Source organism: Scyliorhinus canicula, chromosome 1, assembly GCF_902713615.1.
Source record: "Scyliorhinus canicula chromosome 1, sScyCan1.1, whole genome shotgun sequence".
In the NCBI taxonomy this organism is placed as follows: domain Eukaryota; kingdom Metazoa; phylum Chordata; class Chondrichthyes; order Carcharhiniformes; family Scyliorhinidae; genus Scyliorhinus; species Scyliorhinus canicula.
This window is the reverse complement of record NC_052146.1, coordinates 239,516,459-239,542,880: the sequence shown is the minus strand read 5'-3', so window position 1 is coordinate 239,542,880 and position 26,422 is coordinate 239,516,459. Positions and strand designations below refer to the sequence as shown.

General features: G+C 47.5%; 1 protein-coding gene across 2 annotated transcripts in view; it reads left to right on the top strand.

Annotated features, from left to right (window-relative positions):
• The window catches only part of LOC119972746 (acylphosphatase-2-like), a 187,860-nt gene that overhangs the window by 110,508 nt on the left and 50,930 nt on the right, over positions 1–26,422 (top strand). Inside the window, exon 4 of one of the 2 annotated variants that reach the window (XM_038810061.1) lies at positions 23,926–24,065. The exons of the other annotated variant lie outside the window; for it this stretch is intronic. Within the exon in view, the coding sequence (XP_038665989.1) occupies positions 23,926–24,061 (136 nt within the window). The 3' untranslated portion in view covers positions 24,062–24,065. The remainder of the gene's footprint in view (positions 1–23,925; positions 24,066–26,422) is intronic. 2 annotated transcript variants of the gene reach the window in all.

The following is a 26,422-nucleotide window of genomic DNA, read 5'->3' as shown; positions in this document are numbered from 1 at the left end:
CCAGGAGAAGCAAGTGACAACACCAACACCAAACCCATTCGAGTATTGCCCACTGTAATTGTTTCTCCGGCACCCAAATGTATATTTACCTCCCCAGTCTCCAACCCTCCCTCCCCCCCACCAACAGTCGCCCTCTTTATGTGTTGTAAATAATTTTGGCAGGTGTACAGAGTTGCTGCTGTTGAGCTGGTGCACTATACCCTACCAGTTATTCTATTTTATTTTTTATTGTATTTTTTTTATTATTTACTATTTTCTTTTCTTTGGTATGTTTGGGTGTGCCCTTCTCTTCTATATATGTGTATGTATATATATATGTCTCTTATCCTGTGTACATAACGGTAAATATACTTTGTTCAAAAACCCAATAAAAAACATTTATAAAAAAAAAGAACTGCTGAGCTTGACGGTTCATCATTACATTGTTATGATATTGAATTTAATGAATAATGGACTTGATATTTTAGCCACTGAATAGGAACCCATGTTGCCATCAACCTGATTATGAATGAGTGTTTCAAAGCAAGCTTTACTTCAGATTATGGAGAGGCCGATCGTGTTGAAGTGCTAGTCACAGTTTCAGGAAGGCATACATTATTGAAACAAGCCAAAAATTAAAACAAAAGAATAATTAATAAAAATGACATTAAAGAAGTGACAAGCAGCAGAGTTAACCAATAAAACCCTTTTTGCCTTTTTTCTTAAGGATCAGTGCTGGAGAGACAGGCTAGACCCCAGGTTTTGGTCATCAGGAAGAGGTAGGGACAAGGGATGAGCTAAAGAGTTGGGTTTAACTAACATCGGGTGAGATTTACTGGCCTTGTCGCGCCTGACTTGGTGATGAGATGAGGCTGTTGAATCTCGCAAGAGACCTCTCACGAGATTTGCGATGCCTGAGACATCTTGCGAGATGCGTACGAACATCGTGAGATGTCGCAATCTGGATCCTTCCCGTGCTGGACGGGATCTAGATCAGCATATTCAAATGATCCATTAGGCTCATTTAAATATTAATGCACCGGATTCTCCCAGCGCCCGGGAACTAATGGCCTCCCCATTGAGCCCTGGGCCTGTCACCGATTAGTACTTGTCCACACAAACATGGACCAGGTGTAACGGCACCTGGGGGGCTCCCAGGTCATTGGAGGCCCTAGGGTAGTTGGGGATAAGGCAGGGTTTCCCCCTGGCTCTCCCTCTGGCACCCAGACATTTTAGCACTGCCAGCCTGGCACCTTGGAACTGCAACCCAGGAGGGGATGGCCTTGGTCGAGGGTTCGCCCTTGGGGTGGGGGGATATGTGCCCCAGAGCTTGCGGGTCCGCCATGCCACCCCCTGGATCATCTGTACCCATAACGGGGGTCGCTCCGTCTACTGCCTATCCGTCCCACCGATCACCCATAATCCTCACTGACCATGGCAGCCTCCGGGCGCACAGCTGAAAGCTATTGCTAATAGGGAATTGCCAATCCTAGTAACGTGAGCACTTCACAGCTCCCGAGTGGATTCCCGTGAGTAGAGTAGCATGTCGCAGGTGAGAGTACTGCCTTGCATTTCAATCAGACCGTGAGAACTGGACACCTTACCTGAACACTGGAGTCTTCAACACCACAGAGGCAGAAGCCAACATCCAAACACCCAAGAGCTGGGCCTCAGCACTGTGGACATCCCCGCAACCAGAGGGTGGGTGTGTGGACTGGAGAGGGAACCAGCGCCTAGGCCAGGAAATGTTACCAGCAGTTGTCTGGGATCCAGGGTCCAGTGCCCGGGGCTCCCGCTGCAGCTGAGGATGGCAGGGGATGTGAGGTTGGTGGGGGGAAGGTGGGGGGGTAGTGGTGGTGGTGGGGGAACGGAGGGAACCGGGCTGGAAGCCATAGCAGATTGACTGTACCTCACCCTTGTCAATTCCTTATAGATAATACTAATCTGCCCTTGGCCACCCCACGACCTCCCAAGCCTGCTACTTTAGTGGGTGAGGACTCTGCTGTCTGGCACCCCGCCACCCATCTGGGCCTTCTCCCTTCTGTTGTGGGCCAACTTCTCCTGCGGGCCACAGAGAGGACATGGGCAACACTACTCGGATGAATGGGCTGGGGCACCATATGCTGTTGGGCGAGGGTTGTGCCAGGCGCATGGTTATCCGGGGGGGGGGGGGGGGGATGACAAGAAGGACCAGTACCAGGGGACCGGTGCTAACTCACCCATGTGGCCTGGTGGAGGACCTTTAGCTCCTCGCGGCACTAGGTGTCGGTCCTCCTGGCACACACACACACACCCCCCCCCCCCCCCCCCCCCACGGGCGGCCTTTGCCACTTCCTCCAAGGCGGCATTGGCTGCCCTGTGGCTGACCTTCTGAGCCCCCTCGGGGGAACACGGTATCCCGTTTGGACTCCACCGCATCCAACAGGCCAGGTCACCACTGCAAAATCTTGGAACTATTCTACACGGTGGCATGGCCGCAAGCTGTGTGGGGTTTATTCTGCGGGATCGGTTTAAGTGCTATTCCCCCTCATTAGCGGGAAGCTTGCAGGCGCGGTCCGACGAATCAGCTGGCCGGACAGTCATTTGTGGCGTGAAGCCCGTGGGGTCTAGTTAAATGGACCAATTAACGTTAAATACCGGTGACGGTCTTGCTGGGCCAGCTGTCAGAAAACACCCGGCAAGACCACTCGCTACCACTCTTAGAATGAATTTGGTTAGATCACGGCCATAGGCTCTCACAGCCAAAGAGCGTTTTGGGATGCTGTGAAGAGTCAAGCTCCCTCACTTGGCCCTGTCTGGGACTCCAGCTGTCCTGGGTGGGGGAAGGGTGGGGGGGGGTCGCAGGCAATTAAAATTCCCCCCTGTGCAATGGAGAGAACTACTATTACAGGTTCCTTAATGAAATGATGCTTTACTAGCAATGCGTTATTTAACAAGAATTACAAAGACGACATAGCACAGTTTTTACGTGAGATATTTCAGTGTGCTTTACACGGCAATTAATTGTGCATAATCACCAATGAGTCAGGACAAAGGGAAGAGAGTCAAAGGCACAGTTGAAGAGAATATTCTTCAGGAGGAAGCTGATAAAACAGTGATCTTGAGGTCAAAATTTTCAGGTTATGAGAAAAACTGGCTGAAGGGGTTGCTGTCCGTGAGAGAGGCGGGGACAGGATATAAGCTGTTTTCAGAGGAGTGGAGAGTGCACACAGGGTTCAGTTTGTGAAGATTACAGAGACATGGAGACATTAAACTGTGGTGGGATTAAGAGATTAACATTAGTCAGTTTTGTGGAATATAGTAATGCCACTGGAGCTTGATTATGATGGGACTAATGAGATTGCAGATCCTAGTATGGTTGAGAATGCATGCTATAGAAGTCAGTTCATGAAGGATGTAAGTTGGGAGGCTGCCAAAGAGAACACTGGAAATGTCCAACCTTGAGGTGATAAAGGCATCGGGCATAATTTTGACAACTGGGATTGCACCCTGATATCAACCAGAAATGCGAGTGGCACAGGCAGCCAGCCTTCAACTTTTCTGGAGGTAACCACATGATACCGGGTTGCCACCTTGCACAGAACAGGCACCTGCCCCTGAGATCTGCCAGCTCATTCAGAGGGCCAAGAGCACAGGAGCCTCAGCAGTGCATCATGAATAGTAGGCACTGCTGAGGGAGGCAACAGCACCGCCGTCTACAGCAGGCAGGCCGAAGAAAATAAATTTGCCCATCATGAAAATCACCGGGGGTCAGCCTTCTCTATTCCCTCTATTTATCCGGCAGCCTCCCCACGTGGCAGGAGGTTAATCTGCCATTGGCAAAATACTGACTGCCGAGTAAAATGGTCCTTAATATCTCTGCATATTCAAATTAGCTGGCCACTGTCTGGGGCGGGCAACCTTTCTGATCCAAATCTTGCCATTGGTAAAATTCCCGACAGCTGGCCACGGTGAAAGAGAACAACCCTGACAGCAAATTGGTGTTTCAGGAACCAAAGGGGTGACTTTGATTTTGCTGATATTAAGCTAAAGAGCATTTTTAATAATGCAACATATAATTCACTTATTTCGTGCATTTAATAATGTCATCTGCATCAAAGGCAGAACTCATTCATTTGAAGAAGAGTGAACCGGTGAAATTACTGGAAAGAGTATTTGTGTTGCTATTTTTAGTCAGAAATTCATGTGGTTGTTGCATGCTTAAGTTTTACTTTGATTTCACTGATAAAAGTCTATTTCTTTCATTGGTCATTTGATTCACTGTTAAAATATTAAATATTCTGATGTGGTGCTATGAGTAAAGGATCAACACATTGTCCATTTGTCAAGCTTACTTTCATGCACAGCTGACCTTCAGCATACACTCCTTGGTGAATAGAATTTCATAGAGTCCACTAAAATAGTGCTTCTAGTTTGAAATGTTTAAACTTATGTCCTGATTTCTATAAAAGTTAGTTCCAGGGGGTAAGACTGGAACAGAAGATTTTATCCGAATTTTAGTGCATTTTAAAATTTTTTGAAAATGCCCTTTTTAAAAATCTCAAGCTTGATTTTGCCAAGAAGGATTTTCTGACTGGTTAGATATGTATAGAGTAGTTACTGTCAAAATACTTTCAATTTTGTTGCTATGTTGTGTTAGCAATCTACGGCAGCAGCTTTCAAAAGAAGATTACAAAAAAAAAATGGGGGAAAATAGTTTCAAAGTAGAATAGTTTTGAACAGGAAAGTTTAGGGGAGATGTGCGGGGGAAGTTTAGGGGAGATGGACGGGGAAGTTTAGGGGAGATGTGCGGGGGAAGTTTAGGGGAGATGTGCGGGGGAAGTTTAGGGGAGATGTGCGGGGGAAGTTTAGGGGAGATGTGCGGGGGAAGTTTAGGGGAGATGTGCGGGGGAGGTTTAGGGGAGATGTGCGGGGGAGGTTTAGGGGAGATGTGCGGGGGAGGTTTAGGGGAGATGTGCGTGGAAGGTTTTTCGCGAAGAGGGTGGAACGTGTTGCCAGTGATGGCGGCGGAAGCAGGCACGATAGCAACATTTAAGACGCATCTTGATAGACAAATGAACAGGCGGGAAATGGAGATCGTTCGGGCAATATGTAGTAAGTCTTAATAAGGAATCTGGATCGGAGCAGGTTTGGTGGGCCGAAGGGCCTGTTCCTGTGCTGTGATGTTCTTTGTTCATTGAAACTTACAAATGGACTTGGAGATTCTATGTAACGTTCGGCATTGAAATGGGCAACAATGTGTGACTTGATAAAATGTAACAGAAAAAGCAGTGATATGCAAACAATGCAGATTGGCTTTAATGGTTTCTCACACACTTGAATAATGCACTTGATGAATTTTTACCAACATTAATAAAGTATGAAGCACACATACAGATCTTAACTTAAGAGAGAGAGATTCTAACAGCCGGGCCTCATTCGCAGTTTGCCAGGCAGCTGCCCACCTGAAACTGACATGAAGAGGCAGCTGGCCGACTGCCAGCGGGCAAAGATCAGGCGACACAAAGGCCGCACTGCTGGCAATTTTGTTTTTCTTTTTTTGGGAGGATAAAATTTCACTGCGTTCCATGTTTGGAAAGCAGGATGGTAGGGGTCCAGACTTTAATTATGGGGCTTAGTGGAGCACTTTTGTTTCCTCTGGCTTCATGTTTTTCTTCACTTTGGGATCTCTGCTAGGTGGTAACAGGTTTCCCACAGTAATCACACAGGCTGTGCAACAGGTTTCCATGTACGTTAATAATTCACCTGAATCCAGTGAGCATCTAAACTGACTGCCATTAAAATCAATGCAGAGCAGTATTGGGGCAGGAGAAAGAGCCGCTCAATGTTAGTTCCCATTAATTTCATCGATCAACGGAAATTAAAATCCCCCAATTGTATTTTGAAATTTCAAATTATCACATGAAGTTGAAATACTGGACTTTTAAAGTAACTCTACATAAGTAAATTATTCAAGTCCTAAAGCAATTGAAATATTAAATATTGTTTAATACTGGCTGACATTATTGTAAATTATGAATTATATGTGAATCGTGCCCATTGTGGGCGGAATTACTTTCTAGCAAATCTGCATATTAGAGTGAGACAGCTAGTCTCACTCTAATATGTGTTCCTGAGATCTAACAAAGGCATGGGATCTAACCTGGTCTGTACAAATGGGGACCAGATTCAATCGTGGGGGTGGCCGAGGGATTTGGAAGGCCCAGGCGTTTGCTCTACGGGCAGGGTGTCACCCTGGCACTGCTGGTGCCACCTGGGAACCTTGGCAGTGCCACCTGAGTGCTAGCCTGACATTGCCAGGGTATCCAGGTGGCACTGCCAGGGTGTCAGGCTGGCACTGCCAAGGTGCCAAGCTGGAATTTTTTGAGCGGCAGTGATCAGCCCCGAGGGTTCTCTGCGCGGTGGATTGGGGTTAGGTGCCGAGGACCCCCTTATAGGTGAGTTGGGGCTTGGTGGGAGAGTTTTGGGGGTCTTGATCCCTCCCTGCACTAAGGAGTTCTGGCAAAAGAATCTCCTTAGTGGAGAAAATGGGATTAAGTGTGACCTTGGTTGCGCGTTCCACGCTGAGGCCCTGATCTACCCAAATGGCCGTTCGATAGCGCGGTGTTTCTCGGCACTCCGAGCTCCGGGAAATACTCAACTAATCGCGCTATGTCACTCTGTTCCCATTTGGGTATATCATGCCCAGAATAAATGTTTATAAAGCCAGGAAGTTAATGTTTATTATAATTAAGACATTATGCATTAAACGTGGTCATTTAGAACCATTTTCTGTGTCAGCGTGGATTATTTTGAGTGGAATCGTTGCCCATTGTTATGTTTTGTAGAAACAAAATCTATCGAATAAACCAGGAGAAAGGTGTGGCACAAATGTTAATTAGCTAAGAGGATACAAATTCAAAGTTAAAGTAGGCTCAATTGTGCTTGTATGAATTGTGGGATCCGTGACCACATGTTCACAATCAGCAGCCCAGCTTCATACAAATAAAAGTCTCGGATGCCCTGAATATACACGATTGAACGAAGGGTACATTATTAATACCAACAAAATGCAGAAAATCATCTTCATTCTTTTATACAACTAGGAAGGAAGAGCCCCAAAATAAAGTGGGGCTCTGAGATCAGAGGTCACCTGAAATCTGTAATGTCTGGAAGTTAAATCAGATGAAAAGATTGTCCACAATCACACGGGTGGGCATATGGAGTGAACAGCTGTACATGTTTGGTAACCCATTTCAAAGAAGGACTTAGGCAAGACATCTGAACTAAAGCGGCTCCACCACATGAATCAACCCCAAATAGTTAGAGACGAAGAAGCTTACAATCAAAAACAGTGAGGGAGAAATTCAGACAGACAAAGCACAAGTCCTTAGGTAGATTAGATTTAATTGCGCTGTTTTCAAACATGTAATTTATTATGTGTTCATTATGTTAGAGCATGCATTTCAAGGAACAAAGGCAACTGATCATTTGAACGTCTGACCAGACTCATCAAAAGATTTTCAAAAAAGATTTCATATTAATAGATTTAAGAAGAAACTACAACTGAGTGGGACAGAGAAAGAACTTGGTAGAAAAGATGTGGAGATGCCGACGTTGGACTGGGGTGAGCACAGTAAGAAGTCTTACAGCACCAGGTTAAAGTCCAACAGGTTTGTTTCAAATCACTACCTTTCGGAGCACAGCTCCTTTCTCAGGTGGATCAACCATTCACCTGAGGAAGGAGCTGTGCTCTGAAAGCTAGTAATTCGAAACAAACCTGTTGGACTTTAACCTGGTGTGTAAGATTTCTTACTTGGTAGAAAAGATGTAAGAGTGGAAAGAGGCTGAAGGAGGATAGGGATTTATGAAGTCAAGAAGAAGATGAAAGAAGTGCCAGTGAGGGAATGAAGATGTTAAGAAAGATTAAGAAGGAAACATGTTGCCTTTTCTGTGGCTCTACTCTAACTACGGCAATCAGTGAGTTTGCACTCCTTTCTTTTGATATCTATATTCTAATGCTCAGAGTCGCCAGGTATCAAATGATACCACCACAAGGTTCAACCGGCTATCGATCAAAGAGCCAAACACCAGTTAGTTAGTTCAAGGTCAAGGGTACTTTATTTACACACAATTAGTCATGCAACATAAACACTACTAGTTAACTACACCTATTGACTAAGACAAACTGTACTTAACTTCAGGCACCCGGCTTAGGTCAGAGGAACAATGGCCGCTGTTCGATTCTGGATCTATCGAATCTGGAGAAGTAACTGCTGCTCGGCTAGGCTCGTCCGTCTGGTAGTGAGCGTTGAACTTGGACTTGCTTCTTGTGGTGCTGCACTTGGAAACGGACGTAGCCGGGGCGCCAGGTCCAAGAGAGAACAAATGCATGGCGGGCTCTCGTCTTATGCTTGGGGGTTTTCGCGCTCTTTTGAGCGGTCCTTCTGTTTGGACCCCACTAATTGGGTGATCCCTGATCACTGTGTTTGATTTCTAACCAATAAATGGGCGGGTGCCTGGATGGCTGGGCGTGTCCCAAGCGGTCACTGACCCTGTTGTTTATGCTTCCCTAGAACGGGGAGTGGCGCCGAAATGTACCGGTCGCTCGAGTACCAATCCTTTGTCTTGGTGGAGATGGGCCATCAAATGCTAATCGGCCTATCAAAATGCTAATTGGTCAGAGTTTCGATACCGTCTGGACGCCTTGCTGGCAAATATACATTTCGGGCTCTGAGCCTGCCTGAATCTTGCTTTGTCCATTTTACCCGCTAGGCTTTGCGAGTTTCTCTGTCCCTGGTTGTAAGTGGCCATCCCAGATGGCTACACATGGCAAGGCTGAAGACAAGTGAAAAGGAAACAAAGAGACGAGGTGTAATCAACAGATTGGTGATGAAATAACCAAGACTGGAATCATATGATGCACAATTGTGAAAATTGAAGTAAAATATTGGAGTTGCCGTTTGTTCTGTGATGAAGATTACCAACATGGCCAGTTTACTGAAGAAATTAGGTAATAGAAATAGCCCCTAAAAAGGCTCCAACTTCCTCTGACAAATAAATAAGGTAATTATTAAAGATAAGATTGTATAGTATCTGGAAGTGTATGATAAAATAGGACTGAGTCAGGACGGCTTCGTCAAGGGGAGATCATGTCTGAAAAATCTGTTGGAATTCTTTGAGGATGTAACAAGGAAGTTAGACAACGGAGAACCAGTGGACGTGATCTATTTAGATTTCAAGAAGACCTTTGACAAGGTGCTGCAGAGGAGGCTGCTAAATAGGTTAAGATGCCATGGTGTTGAGGGTAAGATACTGGCATAGATAGAGGATTGGCTGACTGGTAGAAGGCAAAGAGTGGGGATAAAGGGGTCTTTTTCATGATGGCAGCCAGTGACTAGTGGTGTGCCTCAGGGTGTTGGGACCACAACATTTCACAGCAACGATCTGGAAGAAGGATCTGAGGGCACTATTGCTAAGTTTGCAGATGATACAAAGTTATGCAGAGAGACAGATAGTATTGAGGAAGCGGGGGGGCTGCACAAGGACTTGGACAGGCTAGGAGACTGGGCAAAGAAGCGGCAGATGGAATACAATGTGCAAAAGTGTGAGGTTATGCACTTTGGTCGGAAGCATGGAGGCATAGACTATATTCTAAATGGGAAAAGTCTCAGGAAATCAGAAGCACAAAGGGACTTAGAAGCCCTAGTTCAAGATTCTCTTAATGCTAATGTGCAGGTTCAGTCGGCTGTTAGGAAGGCAAATGCGATGTTAGCATTCATGTCGAGAGGGCTAGAATACAAGAGCAGGGATGTACTTCTGAGGCTTTATAAGGCTCTGGTCAGACCCTATTTGAGTATTGTGAGCAGTTTTGGGCCCCGTATCTAAGGAAGGATGTTTTGGTCTTGGAAAGAGCCCAGAGGAGGTTCACAAGAATGATCCCTGGACTAAAGAGCTTGTCATATGAGGAGCAGTTGAGGACTCTGGTTCTGTACTCGTTGGGAGTTTAGAAGGATGAGGCGGGGATCTTATTGAAACCTACAGGATACTGAGAGGCCAACATTGAGTGGAAGTGGAGAGGATGTTTCCACAAGTAGGAAAATCTAGAACCTGATGTCACAGCCTCAGACTGAAAGGACAATCCTTTAAAAATGAGATGAGAAGGAATTTCTTCAGCCATCCCCTGATCCATTCATCCTACTTTCCAGCAAGCCCTTCCCCACGGCTCCTTTCATCGGCCCACTTATCTTTCTCAAGGAATCCAGCAACGGTCCCTCATGAAGTCCCCAGTAGAGCTGTAGCATCCTGAACAACATGAGGGGTCACTTGGAAGCACCAAAATATAGGTAGGGGCAAGGGAGGCTTTGGATGGACTTTTCCTCACGGGTTTCCACTGACCCCATTTCAGCCCCCAGCCAAATAAAGATCCACAGTCCAAGGAGAGAAAAGCCACTCATCTCTGCTGTAAGCCCACACCTCTTTGACAACTAACACCTGTTGTTTCTGCAATGCGTAAATGATTTGCATACATGCCATGGTCGCCCGTCAGTCCTTGAATCAGCACTTCCCACATTTCGACCGCAGAAGACCAGAAACACTGGTGGAAACCTTCATAAAGCAAATCAAGCATTTAGTACATTAATCAGAGTGCACAAGCAGAGAATCATTGAATGACTCATTAGCAATAAGGCCCAAGTACCTGGTGTGTTTTCTCAATTCTTTTCCATGTACTTCTACATTTTCTTCTGCTTTACTGCCAGCTGAGGTGCAAGCATGCAGGCTGGCCCGTAGCCTAGAATGGCTTTGATGGTCATCCTCTGGCTGTTCAATGAGCTTTGCGCATGAGCAGTGGGAGAGAACACATCCTGAGTGAGACAAAGCCAGAGTGAGTGTGCTTATCAGGAATTTGGAGCACATTGGGAACTCGGTGCAGAGGGAAAAGTGGTGCTTTTTGCTTGTTTTCCTTTGCTCTCTAACTTTTAAATCTTCAGAGAGTGGTCCTCCCCTGCTGCAGCAGTGGAAGCTACAAGGGATAGGTAGTGGGTAAGGTCAGGTAAGTATTTACTAATTTTATCGCTTAGAGTTTGTAAGGTGTTTTGTGGTTAATAGTTGGTACGGTCTATATTCTGTAGCAACGAGGACCAGGAAAGAAGGGCCCCAGAGTAATTGATATTATATGATATTAAGCATCTTCTAAAGGCTTAATTTAAAGGGGTAAGTCATGGCAGGTGAGCTCCAAACAATGGTGAGCTCCTCATGCTCCACATGGGAAGCCAGGAACATTTCAAGTGCCAGTACGGGGCCAGTATGTGTGCAGGAAGTATCTCCAGCTGCAGATCCTGGAAGCCCAGAGTTCAGGGCTGGAGTGGCGGTAGAAGACACTGTGGAGCATCTGCGAGGCGAAGAATATTGTGGATGGCACGTATGGAGGGGTGTTCACAACGCCGGCTCAGGTTCCACAGGCAAGAAAGAAATGCATGACCACCAGGCATTGCCTGCCTCCGAGGCAAGCAGTGTAGGAATTTCATTTGGCTGTCCCTCTGCAAAACAGATAGACTGCTTTGGATACTGTTGGGGGGATTGGCGTCTCACGGGAAAGCAGCAACAGCCAAATTTGCTGCACCGTGGTTGGCTCTGCTGCACAGGGGAGGAGTAAAAAGTGTGAGAATGCTGTAGTTATAGTTGATTCAATTTTAAGGGGAATAGATAGCCGTTTCTGTGGCTGCAAATGAGATTCCAGCATGTGTTGCATTCCTGGTGCTAAGGTCCCCTCAACCCCCATCCTCATGTCTGCTACGAGCTCCATTCCCCATTGCACCCAATGCCCACCCACCCCACCACCCGATGTGTGTGGATTGGCCCAAGTCTGGAGACTTCCCTTCACTCCCTTGAAAAGGTTAAACTCCATCCTAAAACTGAGGAAGAAATTTTAAAAACAAAATCCATTGGTGCACAGCATGATCCCAGAAGGAGCAGTCAGCTGTGTTGAGTGTTTTAAAATTTGCTAAAAGTTTATACCGAGAGAATGAACGAGGCAGAGAGAGAGGCTGAGACAGTGAAATTCAACCCCCCCCCCACAGGATTAAAGTTAAACCCTCAGAATTAAAATGGAGAACCTGTCCCTCAGTGATACCCCACTAATAGCCTGCTTCTCTCCCTTTGGGTCTAACCTGCCACCACCAGCTGTTTCCTTCTCTCCTTCTTTTCCTCTCTCTCTTTCTCCATCTGTTTCTGCTATTTTCTGTCAAGTAGGAAGCCGTACACTGCTGAGAATTAAGTTACATCCCTAATTTCCCCTACAAAGGGTTAATTAACTCATCTCTTTTCTCCATGTTTGAGTTTAGGAACTTTTAATTTAAAAAGTTCAAGAGTGCCTCACAGTCTATGAATTAATCTTAAAAAAAAGTGTGGGCAGTGTTGCATTGTTGGCACAGGAAGATCCCAGTAGAAACTCCCACTTGGTTTTCCTCATTCTCTCTCACTGTCCCTCCATTTTCTCTGATCAGTCAGAAAGATTGAGATAGAGAGAGTTCTAGAGACAAATACACAAACAGAATCTGCTAAAACTGAATAAAAATGTCCAGCCACCTCCCCCGCCCCACTCTCAGTCTCCAGAGGTGCTCAACTCCCTCGTTCAGGTTGGGAAGGGCTGCTGATTCCTTCGGGACACTTTTTAAAATCACTCTCCCAGGATTTCTTTCTGCAAGTCAGACTCTCTTTTTGTTAAATATGTTATGATTAGCTTACATTCATTATTCTTGATGGTTTATACAAGAAGAATTGACATTTATCCGTTACGGGTTTGTTTAAAGAAATACCCCTCATGATTTGTAAAGCTCTCTTCCTCTTTACTGCCTGACAGATAAATACTCTAAACATGAACATCATGGGCAGAATCTTAACATGTTTTCAAAGTGTTGGTCCCGGTGAGGAAACGGGGGAGAATCCCGCTGGCGGGAAAACTCACTGTATATTCAGTCTCTTTAACAATTTTTTACCTCCATGTGATTTACGCCGTGTCCGTGGAGGCTAGCCTCTGATGCGCTCGACTTGGGAAAACTAATCTCTGTAATCAGTGGGCACAACAGCTGTGAGTGGGCACAGCCTGTCGGAGTGATGCCAGAGCTCAAGACCCTAATCCCAGCTGAGGAACGAGCCTTGAGCTTGCCAGCGAGGACCAGGTCTGCGCAGAGGGCGAGGTTGGTGCTAAAGACCCAAGTGAGAACCATCCAGTCATGGCGTAGGCCTCACATGTGACCTTTCTTTTGTCAGTATTCCCCTGTCCTGCATTAATGCCATCTCCATTCCATTGCCGATCAAACAGCAGACCAACCTAGACCATCTTCATGGCCCCTAGACACCACAGACCCAAGCAACTCTCAGGCAGACATCTTGGACACCAGCATTGATGAGTCATTGTCGCTGTCACCCCTACCATCCCTTCACCAACGAAGGTACTCACACCTTGGTGGGATTAAGTAGTAGGCAGGCTTCTGGGTCATTCTCTGGTGAGAACCTCATACCTGATGACCCACAGCAGGCGGAGGAGGCAGAGACATTCCAGGGATCTGGCACTCGGAGCCCAGGACTTTGCAGAGCCCAAGGCTGATGACATGCCCCTGGGTACAGCCATCCCAGAGCTGCTGGAATTGCAAAGGCAGAGTCACGAGCATCAGGAAAGGATGACACCATCCGTCATCGGACTGCAAGGCCGAGCAGAAGAGCCCCATTGCCTTCTGACCGAGGAGATAGCGCTGTCAGTATGACGCATCGAGACCAACACTGTGAGGGTAGCGTCCGCAGTGGAGAACTTGATGCAGGACGTGCACTCCATGGCAAGGGATGTCCGCTCCATGGTTCAGCTCATGACCTCCAAGGCTGAGGGCATGCATACCCCTCAGGAAATGGGCGCACGCCTGCATGATGTACATTGCGTGGTCACAGACGATCTAGACATTGAAGGAGTGGAAGCCCTTGCAGTTTGAAAATGGCACCATGCAGTAATGCAGCCGATGACACCCTGCTATGTGGGCGAAGCCCATGGTCTTGGCATCCTGGCTTGCCTGGTCCAAGTTGATGTACATGTGGGCCGTCTCAAATAGCACATCTGTGACCTCCCTTATGCAATGTTGACTAAATTGGCATAATTAACTCATTAAGGAAGGGTCAGTGACCAGATTAGGCTACTGGCTTCCCCTTATGGCAGGCGAGGCACACCTGATGCATGGGAAGCCTGAAATTAGCATGTCAACTTCATCCTTAGAGGACATCATCATTCACCAGCTCTCAAGGGCTGCAAATTAAACAGATCTTCCAGCTTGAACAGACAGCCACCCATACACTAATCCCTGACAGCCTGCCCTCCATAACCAGTGATATTAAACTTGCAACAGCTCATGCCCTCCAGCTTCAAAGTGCTGCCTGAGTGTGGGAGTTAATTATCACTGCACTTGCCTTCCCCCCTGAAGAGGATCTTCAGTCCTCTCGAGGCTGGAAACCACCCCTCATCAGAGCCCCCCTCACTGCCCATACAGCCTGGCATCTCATGGAACCCCACTCAGGGACCTCAGTCCTGTGCTGACATGTGGATTCACCTCCCACCCACTTTCCAGCTGCCACTCTGGAAGGGCAATCCCTCAGCGGTGATATTGCCACAATCCCAGCAAGGAGGACACAGGAAGCACTGTCTGCAATCGAGCTGCCAGACCCCTTTAAACCTTGAGGCTCACAGCCTTGAAGGGTCGCCAAGGCCTGCGAGCGGCCCCACCCCTGAGACGGTGATCCCTCGGGTTCCAAGATTAATTTATCCGGGTCTCCTGCGTCCTCTCTGGTGCCCTCTCTGCAATTGGCGCCCTGGAGAGAGTTGTAAATCGGTCGGTGTGATGCTACGCTGCCAACTGGGGGGAGAGGCCGGCCCGCCAATCGGTGGGCCCCGATTGCGGGCCAGACACCATCAAATAACCCTCCCCCCACCCCTGGTGAGGGAGCCCCCCACCATAGGCCGCCACCCGATCGTTCCCACAGAGTTCCTGCTGGCAGCGACCAGAGGTGAACGGCGCCGGCGGGACTCTGTTGTGTCAGAGTGGCCGTCGGCCCATCCGGGCCGGAGAATCGGCGGCCCCGCTGACTCCAGTGGCCCGCGGCCAGCGCCGCGCCAAATGCGCCGGTGCAAATAGCGCCGATCCTCCACACCTCGGAGAATCGCGCGCCGGCGTCGGGGCAACGTGATGCGGTTGCTCCGATTCTCCGGCCCGACACGGGGCACGGAGAATCGCCCCCCACATTTCCCGATTCTCGCCATATGTTCCTCCCCTGTTGCCATTCTCGCTAATGGCCAATGCAGACCCAAAATTCCGCCCCATAACTGAGCTGAATTATATTCTAATGTATTTCACTTGGAAGTGAAAACACAGATTCAAGAAGACAAGTTAGATATTTCTGAACTTCCTCTGAGATTATACTTAATGAAAAGGCAGAAAGCTTTCACATAGCTGAACTCAGACAATCAGGTCAAATTTAAGCCCTCACGTCACTGGGTTCAAATTAGATTATTAAGCACGTAGAATTTCAAAAACAATGGACACATCCTGCACATCTACTTCCTTCAAGATAGTTGCCTAAATTTTAAAGTGAATACACCCAAAACAAGCCAGTTGACATTTTTGTGAAGTTTCTTACAGGTCTGCATGATAAGATTAATTAGTTAACAAAATCTTACTCTTTCAAATGCAATATTAATCATTGTTGCTGGCATTAAAATACACTAAAGTTGGAAGTGTACATAATTTGTTCGCACAAACTGTTCATATCTAATTCTGATCTAGTCCATTGACTGCATGAATCAAGTAAGAGACAAAAAATAATTAACTGGCTTCATGTCAGAAAATGGAATTCCCTAAACTGACAAAGTTCCTCATAAATCATTAGCTATGTCGTTTTGCTTAACATGAAATGGTATCTCCTTGCAAACTACTGGATGGACAGCATGTATTTTCTTTAAATCATTCGGGTATGTCTGTGTTAAAATAAAACTTATTGGGGATTGCACTGGTAATACAGGAAGATAGGAGCAACCGTATCGTTATGTAAACTCTTGGGCCTGTACTGCCATTCAGTTAGATCACAGCTGGTCTGCATCTCATCTCCATTACCTCAATACTCTTACCCAATACAATCAATCTTCTTAAAAATTTCAGTTGACTCAGCAGCAACAGCTTTTTGGACGATGGTAGTTTCAAATTTTCACCATTCTTCTTTTTTTAATAAATGTTTTTTATTGGGATTTTGAACATAGTATATTTACAGTTATGTACACAGATTAAAATATATATAGAGAAGAGAAAAAAAACTGGTGGGATATTGTGCACGAGCTCAACAACAGCAACTCTGTACAGTTAGCAATATTATGTTTAACAAATAAGTCGGCACCTGTTGGGGGGGGGGGGGGGGGGAGGGGGGGGGGGGGGGGGGGGGCTGGCGAGGTACATATACATTTGGGTGCCAGAGAAACAATTACAGTGGTTATGTCCAGTACAGAGAGGGCAATACGAGAATGGATCTGGTGTTAGTGTTGTTACTTGCTCATTTTCACTATTCTTTATACAAAAATGTATTTCCTGATTTCACTTCCAAATACCCTGGGTAGGATTCTCCGTCCCACCCGCCCCGTTTTCCGGTTTGGCGTGCCCCCCGATGGCAGCGCGATCCTCCTTTCAGGCAGCCGGCCCACGGGGTTTCTCATTGGGGCCACCCCACGCCGAAGGAAAACACGTGTGTGTGTGTGCGCTGCCAGTGAAGCGGAGGATCCCGTCGATGGAGAATCCCGCAGCCTAACTTCAAATTTAAGATGTATTCTCCCTTGTATGATGTATTTCCCACATCAGAGGAAATGGTTTTTCTGCATATATCTTATCAAATTCCTTTGGGAGAGAGATAACCATTCAGATGGATCACCTTCAGTCAGAACTGGAAAATGTTGGGGATGGAAGAGGTTTTAAGTATGTACAGAGCCAATGTACGACACACCCACTGTTGTGCTGTCAGAGAGGGAGTTCCAGGATTTTGACATTGTGACAGTGAAGGAACGGCGATATATTTCCAAATCAGGATGGTGAGTGACTTGGGGAAAATTCCAGGTGGTGGGGTTCCCATGTATCTGCTGCTCATGTCCTTCCAGATGATAGGGGCTATGGGTTTGGAAGGTGGTGACTAAGAAGACTTGAAGAGTTACTGCAGTGCATCTTATAGATTGTACACATGACTGCCACTGTTCATCAGTATTGGAGGGTTTGAATGTTTGTGGAAGGGAGAGCAATCAAGCAACTGCTTTGTCCTGGATGGTATATAGATATATGGAGAACATATAGTGCAGGAGGCCATTCGGCCCATCGAGTGTGCACCGACCCACTTAAGCCCTCACTTCCACCTATCCCCATAACTCAATAATCCCAATAACCCCTCCTGACCTTTTTGAACACTAAGGGCAATTTAGCATGGCCAATCCATTTGGACTATAGGAGGAAACCGGAGCACCCGGAGGAAACCCACACAGACACGGGGAGAGCGTGCAGACTCCGCAGACAGTGACCCAGCTGGGAATCGAACCTGGGACCCTGGCGCTGTGAAGCTGGCACAGTGCTAGCCATGTGTGCTACCATGCTGCGCTGTTGAACCTCTTGAGTGTTGTTGAGGCTGCATTTATCTAGCCAAGTGAAGAGTATTCCATCACACTCCTGACTGGCGCCTTGTAAATTGTGGACAGGCTTCAGGGTGTCAGGATGTCAAGTGATGAGTTATTCGCCGCAGGATTCCTTGCCTCTGACCTGCTATTGTAATCACAGTATTTATATGGCTAGCCCAGTTCAGTTTCTGGTCATGGTAACCCCAAGGATGTTGATAGTCGGAGGATTCAGCAATGGTAATGCCATTGAATGTCAAGGGGAGATGGTCATTGCCTCGCACTTGTGTGGCATGAATGTTACTTGTCCATGTTTTGCTGCATTTGGACATGGACTGCTTCAGTATCTGAGGAGTCACGAATGGTGCTGAACATTGTGCAGTCATCAGCAAACAAGCCCACTTCTGATCTTATGATGGAAGAAAGGTAATTGATGAAGCAGTTGAAGATGGTTGGGCCAAGGCCATTACCCTGAGGTACTCCTGCATTGATGTCCTGGGTGCCCTTTTCTTTGTCAACCTCATACCCGCCGGAATATGGCGACTAGGGGCTTTTCACAGTAACTTCATTGCAGTGTTAACATAAGCCTACTTGTGACAATAAAGATTATTATTATTACCTGCAACCCCTATCCTGCCCACACTTGCCTCTATCTGGGGATCCAGCAGTGATCCTCAAAATAGACCTGAATGTTGTACCAACAGTGACCACTGGCCCCGATTGCGTTAAGGATATAGGAAAACTGCCAGCCTTTGATTCAGTGTAGGGGAGTTTCTCCTGCTGTAAGTGAGTGCTCTAGGCTATGGCTAAAGTTTGTTCAGATGATGTAGGTCCCAGCGGCAGCACTGGTGTGGTTGCCGCTTCTACTTGACTGTTATACGGTCGGCCAAAAGCAATCATGGGGCGTCCATTAACTACGAGGCACAGGACCTGTCCAATTAAAGACCAGATGCAGACAATGATGTGCTGGTGGGGGAGGGAGGGAGGGGCAGTCAGCTGCATAAAGGCAGGTGCTGTCACCATATTTAAAGGGCATCTTGCATGCTCTGCTCCCTTCACAGAATTGCTTGCTTGAGCAATATTGCAGAAGACCCCTCTGCCAGAGCAGAAGACCCCTCCTCCAGAGCAGAAAACCACTCCGCCAGAGCAGAAGACCCCTCCAGAGCTGCAGACCCCTCCACCGGAGCTGCAGACCCCTCCACCAGAGCTGCAGACCCTTCCACCAGAGCTGCAGTCCCCTCCACCAGAGCTGCAGTCCCCTCCACCAGAGCTGCAGCCCCCTCCACCAGAGCTGCAGCCCCCTCCACCAGAGCTGCAGTCCCCTCCACCAGAGCTACAGACCCTCCACCGGAGCTGTAGACCTCTCCACCGGAGCTGCAGACCCCTCCACCAGAGCAGAAGACCCCTCCGCCAGAGCAGAAGACCCCTCCAGAGCAGAACCCCTCCACCAGAGCAGAAGACCCCTCCACCAGAGCAGAAGACCCCTCCACCAGAGCAGAAGACCCCTCCGTCAGAGCTGCAGACTCCTCCACCAGAGCTGCAGACCCCTCCACCAGAGCTGCAGTCCCCTCCACCAGAGCTGCAGACCCCTCCACCAGAGCTGCAGTCCCCTCCACCAGAGCTGCAGACCCTTCCACCAGAGCTGCAGTCCCCTCCACCAGAGCTGCAGTCCCCTCCACCAGAGCTGCAGTCCCCTCCACCAGAGCTGCAGTCCCCTCCACCAGAGCTGCAGACCCCTCCACCGCAGCTTCAGACCCCTCCACCGGAGCTGCAGACCCCTCCACCAGAGCTGCAGACCCCTCCACCGGAGCTGCAGACCCTTCCACCAGAGCAGAAGACCCCTCCACCAGAGCAGAAGACCCCTCCACCGGAGCTGCAGACCCTTCCACCAGAGCAGAAGACCCCTCCGCCAGAGCAGAAGACCCCTCCGCCAGAGCAGAAGACCCCTCCAGAGCTGCGGACCCCTCCACCAGAGCTACAGACCCTCCACCAGAGCTGCAGACCCCTCCACCGGAGCTGCAGACCTCTCCACCGGAGCTGCAGACCCCTCCACCAGAGCTGCGGACCCCTCCACCGGAGCTGCAGACCCCTCCACCAGAGCTGCAGACCCCTCCACCGGAGCTGCAGACCTCTCCACCGGAGCTGCAGACCCCTCCACCAGAGCTGCGGACCCCTCCATCGGAGCTGCAGACCCCTCCACCAGAGCTGCAGACCCCTCCACCAGAGCTGCAGCCCCCTCCACCAGAGCTGCAGACCCCTCCACCTGAGCTGCAGTCCCCTCCACCTGAGCTGCAGACCCTTCCACCGGAGCTGCAGACCCTTCCACCTGAGCTGCAGACCCCTCCACCTGAGCTGCAGACCCCTCCACCAGAGCAGAAGACTCCTTTATGAGATTGCCAGTACAAAAGGCAAAGAGTGAACCGCCAGTGTGCTCGACCATGGCAGAGGAAAGACATTGTGCGGTCCCATGGTGCAGTGATGCCTCCCTGCAGATTCTCCTCCAGGCAACAAGGGCAAGGTGGGTGATCCTTTTCCCCAGGGTCAAGGAGGAAACTGGCCCACCTGACCAAACAAACCTGGATAGAGACTGCAAAGGAGGTCAGCAGCCATAGGTCACTACCTGATATGGATGCAGTGCCTCAAATGGGTTATTTTGCCTCATTTGCTTGGTCAAGATGATTTCTCCATACTGCTTTCTCTTTAGGACTGGAGGTGGAGTGGGGTGACCAATATTGGTGGCAAGGGGTAGCGGTCTCAGCAAGTAGTAGCGGTCAGTCTTTGGCAACCTCACGAGAGATAGTGGGTGCATGGGGGAGACATTTTTGAACCCCTGTCATGTACCAAAGGGTTGCCAGCAGAATAACTGTTCTTCCTACGACTTGCAGGAGAAATGGGCACATGACAATAAAGAGAGGGCAAAGACTAGTGAAGGCTTCGCTTATCTTTGTTTCCTGACCCTAGGACAGGGGTGGGCAAACTACGGCCCACGGGCCGCATGCGGCCCGCCAAAGGTCTTTATGCGGCCCACCAAGATCAAGTCAATTTTTTTTTTTTAAATCTTTTTTTTTTATAAGCTTAATGGGGGGGGGGGGGGGGGGGGGGGCTGTTGGGTTACTGGTATAGGGTGGATACGTTGACTTGAGTAGGGTGATCATTGCTCGGCACAACATTGAGGGCCGAAGGGCCTGTTCTGTGCTGTACTGTTCTATGTTCTATATGAGGCGCCCAGAATCATAACCGGGTGAAGCGCCATTTTTGAAAAATAGAGAAAAAGAGGGCTAAAGGCAGGATGCCGCCGGGGGAAGCGCTGAGGTATATGCCGCACGCTAATTGGTTACAACCGGGACTATTAATTAATATACTATGCGGCCCTTTAAAATTGTGAATTTCTGAATGTGGCCCTTGCACGGAAAAGTTTGCCCACCCCTGCCCTAGGAGGTCCTGGAACTGACTGAGTTGCAGGACAATCAAATTATGCTGGTGGCAGACAGAAGTGTCAACCTAAGAGAGAGTGAATGAATGAGTGCAGAGTTACAAGGTTGCATATGGGCCTCAGAGCAGATCCCTATGTGTCCACCACATAATGGACATATGGATCTTCACAGCAGCATAGTTGTGGTGAAGAGATCTGAAGACCTAAACCCCGCAATGGTTGTGCTCTCTCATGTAGGTCTTAATATTCCCAAAAAATGCATAGTTGGAAAGCGGGGGCTATTCAACTACTTCTGCGGAGGACGATGAGGAGTCCGTCGTCCCCTCCCCCCCCCAGCGTAGATACTTTTCTACTTTTCTGTCAGTTGCCATGCATTCACAATTAGACAACAGTCACAAACAGGCGTGATCACGGACACCTCCAAACAGCCAACGAGGGCTGTGACAACCAAGGCCGCTGACAGTCAGAGAACTAAAGTAATCCTAGCCCAACCGGAGCCCAGACTGATGACAGACGTCTAGACTTGCTGGAGCTACAGGAAGAAGTAAGGGTTCATCATCTTAACAGTTTCCACCACATTCCTGGACCATGGAGACAGGCTGCCTCTAGCTGCTCTCTCTCGGATCCTGATTGATTTTGATTGGAGTGATTTGTCTGTGAATTTCAGCGATATCTTTTGGCAAGCCTACAAATGGATCCTATTTGTCCATTTCCATGGCAACATGAATCACATGGATCTTGGATCCTGGTACAATTAGCTACCCTTTAGACTGCCAACCTCATTCTATCTTAAAGCTAAATAAATGGTTAAAGTATAGTCATTTAAAAACCTGACATTTTTAACACCTAGGATTCCACCCAAGTTCACTGTCAACAGTGTTCAGGACAGGCCACGTGACTCCTTCAACCCTTCATTTTCCCCTAAATTAAAGATACTGGCTGGAATTCTCTGCCCCTCGCCGCCAGAATACGAACCGCGATTGGGCGGAGAAATGAGCGTCCACCCAAAATCAAGGTTCGCTCTTGCGCCAAATTTAACGTCATGCTCCGGTCCCTTGCTTGTGGCAACAGCGAGGACCGTGACCTGCGTCGGCGATGGCATGGAAAACCAGCATTTAAATTAATTTGCATTTCAGCGGCCTGTTGTGTATCTTGCCCTTTGGCAGCTGTCCCCTGTAGGGCCTGGACTTGGATGGGTCTGGCCAACTTTCGGGTGTCAAAGGAGATGAGGTGCCATCCTGTTCTGGCTGCTGCCCATCAGATGTGGCAGTGTCAGGTGGGGTGGATTCAGAAGTGCTGAGGTGTTCCAGCAACTCCCCTGTGGGAGTCGCCGACATGAGCCCCATCACTTCCTCCTCGCTTGGGATACTTGATGCTGCCAGGACTACTTACTCCATGGGACACAGGTGACGCCAGAGGCTCCACCGTTTCCTAGCACTGCCAGTCCTGGAGGCCCGCTTTCGTCTCAACCAGGGTCTCGCTGCCCTCAGCGATGAAGCACTGAGACTGGGACATATCCCTCAGCGAGTGACAAATGTACTTCACTGCATCGGTTATGTCACTCTGGCACTGTGCTATGTTCTTTTGGGACTTTGTCAGGTCCCTCTGGCACTGTGCCATACCCCTCTAGCAATGTGCCAGGTCCCTCTGTGACTGCCCCAGATCAGTCAGTGCCGGCCAATGCTCTCGATGCCCTCAGCAATGACCCTTTGTGACAGGGTCAAGCTCTGGAGCGCCTCAACAATGTCCACGTAGGCATAGTACATGTCTATCTGTGACTGGGCTCCCCTGTCCTGAGCCTCAGCCATCGACCGCACAGTATGCCCCAAGCCTTGGATGTCTTGACACATGGATGTGACTTTTGCATGCACGGCTTCTACTGCAGCCACCATCAGTGTTTGCATGGGTACCATCCATTGTCGGCACCATCTCCTTTTTCACGCTGTTTGTGACCTCTCTCTATCCTTCAGCATGCTCACTTGGAGCCCTCTTGCTGTCCCTTCTTTAGCCCTGCCAGTGCCTAGATTTCCATTCGTGTTGCCACGTCCACATGCCTTCTGCCACCACTTAGTAATAGCTCTGTTCCCCAATCTCCCTTCTGTCCCTTATGCTGATCTTGTGGCTGGTTGACGCAAACATCACTAAACTCTCCCCTCCTTTAACCAAGAGGTGTTCTGAAGTCCTCCTTGTTTCCTGTGCACATGCATAGAATTCTGAAAACACCACAACATTCAAGTTAATTGGCATCTAAACTACCTTAATTGACATCCCGCCATGTCGTAGTGAGAAGTCTGCCCTCCATGGTCCTTGCTACACATAGAATTTATAAGTGATGATATGACAGACTTCTGTGTGACTGCCACTTTACAGCTCCCCATCGCCAATCTCACTCTTATAGGCCCGATAAACTTTTGGCCTACATAATCGGGCAACGACTTTTATTTGCAAATGCAATACAAATTCTGGCTTAAGTAGAATACCACAATGTGGGGATCCTCATTTACCACAATGTGGATCCCTTCATTTACCACAGTGTATATTTTAAAGCTTTTGAAACCACATTTATGAAAAACTTCACCACAAAAATTGGCATGAAATAACTGATCGGTGGCCACAAATTTATACTTCTTGGAATACACTAAGGTTTTAAAAAAATTAGGTGATCAAGTGCCTCATTTTGTCCATGTATGTCTCATTACAATGCTAATTTTTTATTCCAGTAATCCATATTTTTTGGACCACATTTAAGTCTGGCCTACAGTGAACAAATTACTCCATGGTGCATATGTATGCAACTGGTCTGCAATTTTGATTCAAGTCTGTTTTCAATTAACTCTGTTTTGACTACGTACTGCAGCTCAACATCCACAGCACAAAGTCACATGATTTCGCTGGCCACCGGGGACATAGTAAAGAAAATAAATGAAAGGAAAAATGTCGTACAGTACAGTGGTCAATTTATGGGGGTAGTAAACAGAAAAATATCAACATGAAGTTGTAAGTAAAGTTTTAAGAGTAATTAAGAGATTGTGTGTCAATGTCATGACCTTTAAAAAATGTTTTACATGCCAATTTTGGAACACGACTATCAGCCACCACCCTCTAAAAAGAATCCAGATGTGTCTGTAAGTTATATTGTGAACACCATTTAATTTCTTAAACGGAAGTGCAATAAGCGCTCCATCCTGTTTCCAAAATATGGGTACATATTGTACACTCTCATTTTCTTATTAATTTTATGCAATTATTTTAGATCCTGGTAAAATTGATCTAAATGCGTAATACATGGCCAAACTGCTCCCTGTAAATATATGACCACATGATTGTGGTTGGTGGGTTTATGTTAAAAAATTGTTAGATAAAGGTCAGCAGATTTTGCTGAGCAGTTGCCAACATTTTGTGCGCTTGGAGCATCAAATAATGGTTACTGAATGAAATGAGTGTCCAAGCTCATAGTAATTTAAGGCACACCAGATAGAGACTATTTTTTACAATCACAATGTTTTCATAGTATTAAACAATAATCTATTATCTAGTGAATACCTTCTTTACATTAGATCTTATCTGTTCTTAAAATCAAAACCAGTATGTGCTTTTACCGTGTATATGATTTTAACTTCGTTGAAATATGAAAGGCAAAAGTAATACTATTTCAGAAAAGTTCAAATAGAACTGGATTATTTTAAAATTATTTCATTAAAAATTTTCCCTTACTTTATTTGATCAAAATTAGAGATGAAGGCCTGGAATCTGCTGGGAAAATAACCAAGTTCAATGAACAAACTTGTCATTAGTGTGTAAAAATCAGAGCAATGTTTGGCGACAAAGAGACATGCCATGAGTTGTGAAGCACCACATTTTGCTGGTCAATTTGCATCGCTCCACGGTTAATCTTGTAAAATCTGGTCAAGATCCCTCTGAGTTGCAAGAACTGTCTGCATTTTCACTATTTAAACAAATTAAACTTGCTGCAGAAAGTTAGTACTGGTATTTAGTGGTGTAAGGAACCTTTGACTTTATATTCCTGCGGTGCTAGACCTCGGAGGCCCAGAGGGGGAACAATTGATCCTGTTAACCCTCTTTCTGATAGTAAGTAAACTATTCAAAGAGGTTTTAAAATTTTATATATTTTTTCTTATGTTTCCTTTCTCTCTTTTTTTCCTCTAATGCAAACTTTCTTTCTCTTTCTGTATCTAATTTGACTCTATTTTAGTGTTTTTCCATCTTTGTCGTTCTGAAGCTTCTTTTACCATTTTTCGGTTTCATTGGTTAACGAGGCACACTATTGGTCTCATTGTTCATTAAGGTCCCAGACTTCCTACTGACCTCACAACAATTGTTAGCTAACACTGTTAAAATATTATGAGCTGAAGGATGAGGCAAATTCTGGGCCTTTCAGTTGGAGCCAGTGATTTGAAGTTGGTTTGAAAGGTCATAATTTTTGAACCCACGGGGCTCCTATTTAACTCAAATTAATTGTGAGACTTCCGGTGGCTTTTGCGAGCGGGTCGGCCGCATCGAGTGGAGCTCCCGCCAGTGGCCACTATTTACAGCGCTTTCGGGGGTTTTGGGGAATATTGTCAGCCTTTCGGGCCATCTGGGGCATCAAGCGGGGCCGGTTTTAAAGCTGGTGAGGAACCCCGCGTGGGTGTCTGGCGGCTGGTGCTAAGGCGTTGGACCCAGCGCGCGCGGAGGTCGGAGCAGCGGGAGCGGAGCCAAACGGAGGTCGAGACGGCAGGCCAGAAGCCAGGGTGCGATGAACCACATCGGTTGGCTCCCGCCTAGAATTGTTGTAAGAAGAATGAAGTCCGTCCCAGGGAAATTCTGGAGGAATACAAAAAAGAAGAGAAAGAAGTTTTAAAGAAACTTGGTGAAAGTTTTTTTTTTCTTTTTTTTTGAAGGAAGAATTTTTTGTTTCTCTATAATAAAAAAAAAGATTGAAGAAGGAAAGAAGGGTGTAAAAAAAAAGGAAGAATAATAAGTTGTTAAAGGATGCGAAAAGCAGCGTCTAGGAAGGGAGGAAACGCGGGCTCACCGTTGAATGAGAGGACCAGCAAAAGTGCTGACAAGATGGCGGATGCCGCATTGCATGGTGGGGTTGCACTAATTATGGTGGAGAAGCTGACCGAGGTGATGGCGGTGGAGCTGGAAAAACAGTTTGCGAGGCACATGGAGGCTTTGAGGAAGGAGATGGCGGTCGCATTGAAGTCATTGGTGGAAGATGCAATTGCCCCAGTGAGGGTAGCTGTGGCAAAGACATCAGCCAAGGTGAGAGAGCAGGGCAAGAAGATGAAGAAAGTGAAGGAGGAAGTGTTGCAGCACAGCAACCAGGTCACCTCAATGGGGGACGAGCT